The following is a 7,422-nucleotide window of genomic DNA, read 5'->3' on the forward strand; positions in this document are numbered from 1 at the left end:
GAAATGAACACAAACATGACAATGCTAGTAAGAATCATCAAAATATATAAACATAATCACACTCGCTTCAAGGAAACAATTCTTTATCAGCTCAATAACTAAAAGGAAATTTCAATAACTAAAATGTACTGCTAAATCTACATATTCTTTCAAAACAAAGTAAGTTACATATCCATATCTTATTCATCAACTTTAGACTTCTTCGACTTCTTTTTTTCTTTGTATGATGGGAAAACCTACCACCAATACTGAAAGTAGAAACTTTTCTTCTTTGCTGGATTTGCATGAGTCACTGGCTTCTTAACTTCACCTACTCTCTTCATGACAACTGTCTTTACAATATTATTCGCTTTCCTTTGTAGAATCAACCATGGTGGCAAGCAACATGCCAGCAGGGGCAACTTCATCTTCCTGCATAATCAACGAGCATCAGGAAAAAGCATAAAATAGTAGTAATGTAAGTATCTTACACTGCATATTGATATGTACCGGTGCTTATTCAAACTAGATATGTACTCATGTACAAATCACATTTTCCCCAAGTACATACCAATTGTTAGAAGTAAGTTTTTATATCAGTACATATAAATATGTATACGGTTCTTGCACATCTTTTCCTTTGCATGTTAGTACATATTAATGTATATACTGTTAGTTAAGAGTAAGAAACACAAACTGAAAGTTATTTATGATGGGTATTCAGTACATATTCTTATGCAGTGCATGAATGTAACGCATGATCATATTCAAGCATAAACTACTGTTTATACAGTACACAATGACATGTACTGCTTCAACGAACCACTCTTTCCTTAAGTACATATTGATATGTATTCTAGAATCATGTCACAAAATAAAAAATCCTAAAATTATATCCACAGCACATTATATTTTACACATATTGGTATCAAAAATAAGAAATTTGGTATAAAAAATCAGCAAAAATAGAAGTATAAAGTAGAAGTCGTACGTTTTCCTTGAAAGAAACCGCAGGTTTCTTCTTCTTTTTTGTTGGTTGAGTATCCATTAGATTTTTGTAGAAATCAGTTTCAGATCTACGGTTTTTAATGCTTTTAGGCTTGTTTTTGAGTCTCGATTTTGATTTTTGTTGATGATTTCCCTATTTTTGACTAATGGAATGATTTATCGACAACAAGAAAAGGGATCTAGTGGTTACTGAAATGGAATTAGGGTTACTGTTGCTGATAATGATCGATTTTTAGAGATGATTAAGCATGGATTTTAGGTGGATTTTAGAGATGGTTACTGAAATTGAGTTAGGGTTTGTTGAAGAAGATTGAAGAATGAAGTCTTTCTCTGAAAAGTAGATGAAAACAAGAAAGTTTTCGTCTAAAAAAATACAGAAGAAGAATGTGATATAGTCCACACGTGATTGGTGAGGATAGTGAATTAAGTTTAACATTTTTGGACCTCCGGTTATTTTATTTTTGCTGCTGGACTATAGATTAAGCTGGATCTGATTTTGTGGACCAACCAGCAAAGTTCTCACCTCATTTTTGCCATCCTGGTTACAAAAACTTGAGCAATGAAATGGAATACATCCTGTCTTTTCACTCCAGTAGTCCTATGCATTGTCAGTACTAATGCCCCACTCATGGCTACTAGTAAAAAGTGATTTGGATCATGATCGAACTCGCTAACATGGTAGAACAAATAGATGCTAAACTATGTGTTTACCGCATCATCAATCGAAATTTAGTCGGCAATCACTCTGTGAAGTTACTAGTATGTCCTCTGACTGCAGGTTCTCTACACAAGCGGCTAATATTCCCTGTTCTCATACTAGTAGTAGTCTAGTACAAGCGCTAGAAATCTGAAAATGGCATGCCAAAACTTTAAACTGAATCAAATCCATCTCCATAAATAAACCACCTTGAATCGAGCATCGAGACGCGGTGAGTAATCATAACACAAGAACTTATTCTATGAAGAAACTAGAAAATTATTATTAAATAATGCTTTAAATATACGTAAATCAGTAAATGTAATACAATGATGATACACGTAACTAGGGCAGGGGCCCTTCCCTTACCCGGCATAAGAAATTCCGGATTTCCCACATACCAATTCCTGTCCACGGCTCCCAGTTCGTGTGCCCCAAATACGAGGGGGTTCCTGGGTCTTCTCGGGACACTACTTGGCAGTTGCACATGGAAGAAGCCATTCCACCAATTGAGATCTCTGATGCTGTGGCCTCAGTTGAGAAGTCTGCAATGGCGAAGGATACAACAAATACAATAATAAGAAACTACCTTGTGTTCATCTTGATACTTGAGATACAATGATAGAGATTAATGCTGTTACCTTTCTGAGAGAGATTCTCGGAGCTCTCCAACAGTGCACCTTGGAGTCTTTTCCAAATTCCTTCTCTAGTCTGCACATGAAATTATTAGGTCCTGTCAGAGATTCGTAAACAAGCAGACAGATGGAGGTCTCATTAAGGTAAATAAGAAACTCATGGCAGTGAGAATTCAGAATACCATCCACAAAAGACTACAGAGAAATTAAAATATCCCTAATATATGCATAGTTAAGTGATGAAGTTCTGCTGAAAATGTTCAAGGTTTCTGCAAGAAAATTACTAGTTACTGTTCTGGTGACTGGTGCTATGGAACTACCTATGCCTGATGGTTCTGGAAGGAACCAAGGAAAGGATACCCATTTTACAACGTGCACGTGAAAAAGTAATCAAGATATCTAAAGACAGGAGAGGATCTTGATCACTTACCCAGCCTCTTCTCCAGAAGTGAATGTGTTAGAACTGGAACAGAAAAGGTAATGGTCACTTGGACAGAAAGATGTTTCGGAAGGTGAGTTCCGAGGAATCTCGAGTTTGTTATGCGGCTGGATCCGCAAACAGGTTGTACGAGAACCATCGGATGAACGTAGCTTTCTTTGAAGTCTTAATGTCTTTGAGAAGCAGCTTGGTTGATTCTCGGGTTCTTGACCAGGACAAGCCTGGCATTCTAAGTGTACATCCTCTTCCTTGGATGAACCAGCTCTAACAACATGAGGTCGTAGTTGTTGATCATCTTGGTTTGATCTAACAGTCATGGATGTACCGGTGCTTAGAGCGTTTCCAAAGCTATTTCTAATGGTAGTAGCTCCTTCTTTATAATGGGAAGAAGTAGGTGAGAACTGGGGTCCAGGATCAGAAGAGTAAGTTTTAATAGCTTTTCCCCTTCGTTGGGCTGTTCCAGAACTGACATCTGAACTGTCTGACTGGTCAGTATAATCCTCGGTGGTCGATTTCATTCTCCGTGAACAACCCAAGAAACGGAAGGATGGCTTATTCCCTTTGCCATTCTTCACAGCAGAAGAAAATGGCCTAAGGTTGATCCGAATCTCAACATTACAACCCAGTACAAGTTGAAGTGAATTTGCAATAAGTTTCCACGACTTCTCTGCTTTGGAAACGTGATTAGGACGAGTAAATTCAACCTCTGCTACTGCAACACCTGAATACACAGAGGATATCGATGTGGTAAATTTCGGTAGCAGCAGTCAAAGCCATCTTTACTGGCAGAACCAACACGTCCCCATTTAATGAGCAACAAGTAGTAGTTCATAGTTATTCACATTGACATCCCAAATATTTGGAGCAATATGGAAATGAAAATAAATAAATCTCATTATGAACTTACCTTGGTTAACACATATAGATGATACCCTCCCTTCTTTCTGTAAGAAGCTCCTGAGTGTACTGGATTGGCATTTGTCTAAGGCTTTTCTCCAAATGATTTCCAATTTCCTATTACTATCTGCGTGCATCTCTAAATTTTGGGACTTGTTATCATGACAAAAACGTGAAAGGTGGTGCTTCTGACTCTCCTCAGTTAAACATGTACTACAAATGCCATCATCTGTATCAGAAGTACAAATCACTGGGCTTAGGTATTTCCTTCCCAATCAATCTGAATCCATAAAAATATGGAAAATTACAGAAACCATAAGTATTACCTCTATGTTGTGTTGCTGCCAGACATGATCTCGAATCATCTCCTTCCACGGAAGAGGAATCTACAGAACTTAATTGTAAAAGTGCTACTGTAAGCCAGGTAGTTTGATTCTTTGATGTCCTCAACTGTTTCTCAGTATCCGAGAGGATCTTTAGTGCATGCCTCAGCTTCTGTAAATCTCCTTCAGCTAGTTCACACAATAATAAGGGGGAGATCTAGTAAGAGTGTATATTGGAGTAGAAATGTAAACATAAGATGGAGTAAATGGTGGACCTGAACCATGACAACAATTAAAAATTATCTTCATTTTGTCTATCGGTATCAGTAACTTCTAAACATTTATACACATGTATCCATGACATGATATGAATTTAACTTGAACGTCTTTCTGCTCACAAATATAACCCAAAAATTGGCAAGTAATGAACTTACAAGTATGTCTTCCACAGAAGTTCCTTCCAGCTTCGGAATTCCCTATTTGACATCTTCCAGCGAGAATGTCCATAATGATATTAGCGAGCTGTGATATTAGCTGCATAGGATCAAGCCGCGATTTCATAAGATCTCTAGCCCTTCTAACTGTATTTGATGTGTCTGAGGATAATGCTAGATCCAGCAATTCAAGCAACTCATCATCCGAAACGACTCCAATCTCCACATGGTCAACAGAAAAAAGAGTGATCGTCAAATTATTGAATAAGCATTCTGTATACTGTATATAAAAAAAGGAAGTTGATATATTAGGCCTTACAAGTTCATGTGCTGATGAAACCGTGATTCTTTTTCCAAGTAAACTCAGTTGATCAAGCATCATCTCGGCATCACGAAGTGACCCACTAGATTTAGCAGCAATGAAATCCAATGCGGGAGCATCATAATCCATACTTTCTTCGTTACATATTCTCGTCAACCTGTGCACTATATCAACATCTGTTATCTTCGAGAAGTGGTATCTTTGGCACCGTGACACAGTGCTTCTTGGCAGGTTATCCAGGTCAGCAGTAATCATGATAAACACAGAATATCGAGGAAGCGAATCGAGGTTGCTCAGAAAAGTTGCCCACGTTTCCGCTTGAAACAACTGGCACTCGTCTATAATGAAGACCTTATATCGTGAGGAAACTGGAGGGCGAGCTGCACTCTTAAGTAGAGAACTAATTTTACCCGTTCGATTGATTTTTGAGGGATCCAATTCCTTGACGTCTCTACTCCTTCCAGAGAAGAACAACATACATTCTCGGCACAACCCGCATGGTCCGTGTTCATCAAGAGAAATGCAATTTAAAGCAGCTGCAAAGATTCTAGACGTGGAAGTCTTACCTGTACCACGAGGACCGTGGAAGAGATAAAAGGAAGTGATTCTTCTTCTAGACACAGCATTTAAGAGTGACCTTGCCACAACATGCTGTCCCACCAAATCACTGAAGGTTTTCGGCCTGAATTTCTGACTGAGACTTCTTGGGCTCTCTGAAAGTGGAAAAGCTTCTCTTGTACCATATGCGTAGTTTGTTTCCTGCTCAGATATACTAATTTCCCCTGATAACAAGGGGTGGTCTTCTACATCGGAAGGAAGATCAGATTGCCTGAATCTTGGGGTTCTAGACCAACAACAACTGATTCCGCAGTGATCAGGACCCTCATTATCCAACTCGTCATTAGCAAACAATGACGGGCTTCGAGTAGACTCGTACATCCGAATATCGCTTGCAGATGGGAATGGACTACTAACATTACTATCAAACTCAAAGGCAGCTCTCGATGCTTTAAGTTGTTTATTGCGTCCAGGTTTCCTCTTTATTGCATTGCAGTCAGGTCTCTCCAATTGCGAAGATCCTAAAGTTGGTTCACTGTAAGAATCCACATCCTCCAAATTGGTGTCGCTAGGCTGTACACAAACCAAATCCAGTGCTCTATTAGCAGTACTATCACATCTACGGTCAATTGTTTTGTTTCCATAAGCAAAACCTCCATTTGCTGTTGTAAACCCGAATTCTTCACATGGCTTACTCTTTGCAGCATCCGGACGTCTCTTCTCAAACCTAGTCGACTTGTTAAATTCAAAATCAGTTTTTCTAGGACTATCATCTAATTCAGGATCACTTTGAATGTCCTCTTTCGTTTCCTTTAAACCAAAACTACGGCACCGGATAGTACTATGGTTACTTAAATCACTATTTTGGATATCGTTTCGCAATGCGAGAGAAAACCCATTACCATAATCAGGTTCCCAAGTAAGATTATCAACAAAACCATAATTTTTTGTTGCATAGTTAGTTGAAGGGTCTCTTAATGACTTAACTCTCCTTAGTGCAACTAAAGTTCTTGACAAAGGAAGATCAACCGAATGTCGCCTTCCATCAGTCATTTTCAAAAATGCCCCACTAACAAAACCAGATTTCAAGTACAAAACATAAACCTCAGCAGAAAGAACCTAAGATTTATCCTAAGCATGAAGTGAGAACCTGAGATTTCTCCTATTAGACACCAAACGTGAAGAAATAGAACCAATGCAGTACTTCACTTGAGCTGCATTCCTGCAAAAAAAAAAAAAAAACAAGACAACCCTTTTTCAGAAAACATGTTTCATCTTAGAAAAAGCAAGGGAAAAAAAACTCATTTGCTCATAAACAGAGACTAATGCACTTATTGAAAAAAGAAAAGAAATAACAAAACCAACAAGATCAAACCTGAAGATTAAGTAGAGTTCTGATCTTTACAAAAATCAGAGAATCCTAACCCTAAGAAAACCAGACTCTTGAGCTTATTTAAGAATGTTCATGGAAATAGTATACAATGTTTATGAGTTTATCCATAAAACTGTAGAGAAGTGAAGAAAAGGGTAAGTAGGTAATTAAATTAAGAACCTTGGTTATTAAATATTGCATTGAAAGGTGCCATTGTTCTTGACAACGTGTACAGGTAGAGAAATATTTTGCAGATTTTTTTTTCTCAGAATTTTCTGTTCCGTTTTCAGGGATTATAGTCTTGGAAACTGTGCATGAATTTTAGGTCAAATTTGAAATAGACTGTCGTTTTTAATAGTGACTCTGTCCACTTCAAAGCCCCAGTTTTATGCCAAAAAGCTGCGTGCATTTTTCGTCTGATTATAGGAATGTGAGACATTTTTTCTTGTGACGGAAGAGGACACCATTGTTGAACGTTGGATGTTCCTTGAGATGTGAATTTTGGTTTGTTTTTGTATACGGAGGACCCGCTAAAAGGAAACAATCCTTTTATAGGTGCTCACGTTCCATTAGAGTGTGATAACAATGTTCCTCTATTTGGTTAGGGGATGTCCTATAGGGGTGTAAATTGATTGATTTATCCATTTTTTTTGGTTGAAAATACATAATTGTCCTTCCCTATTTCTAAACCTAATGAATCAAAAAAATCAAAACAGATTTTTTTTTCATCTTCATCTTCTCTTCTCCTCTTCCATTCA

At 37.8% G+C, this 7,422-nt stretch overlaps 1 protein-coding gene across 1 annotated transcript; it reads right to left on the reverse strand.

The window, feature by feature from the left end:
* Positions 1-2,028: 2,028 nt before the first annotated feature.
* On the reverse strand, positions 2,029-6,948 carry LOC113303223 (protein STICHEL-like 2). The gene is made up of 8 exons (XM_026552245.1): positions 6,668-6,948; positions 4,732-6,514; positions 4,413-4,632; positions 3,982-4,167; positions 3,666-3,884; positions 2,750-3,479; positions 2,326-2,395; positions 2,029-2,229 (listed from the first exon to the last, which is right to left on the reverse strand). The coding sequence occupies exons 2-8, from the start codon at positions 6,343-6,345 to the stop codon at positions 2,155-2,157; spliced, it is 3,114 nt and encodes a 1,037-aa protein (XP_026408030.1). The 5' UTR covers positions 6,346-6,514; positions 6,668-6,948; the 3' UTR covers positions 2,029-2,154.
* Between the last annotated feature and the right edge of the window lie 474 nt (positions 6,949-7,422).

Source organism: Papaver somniferum, chromosome 8, assembly GCF_003573695.1.
Source record: "Papaver somniferum cultivar HN1 chromosome 8, ASM357369v1, whole genome shotgun sequence".
In the NCBI taxonomy this organism is placed as follows: Eukaryota; Viridiplantae; Streptophyta; class Magnoliopsida; order Ranunculales; family Papaveraceae; genus Papaver; species Papaver somniferum.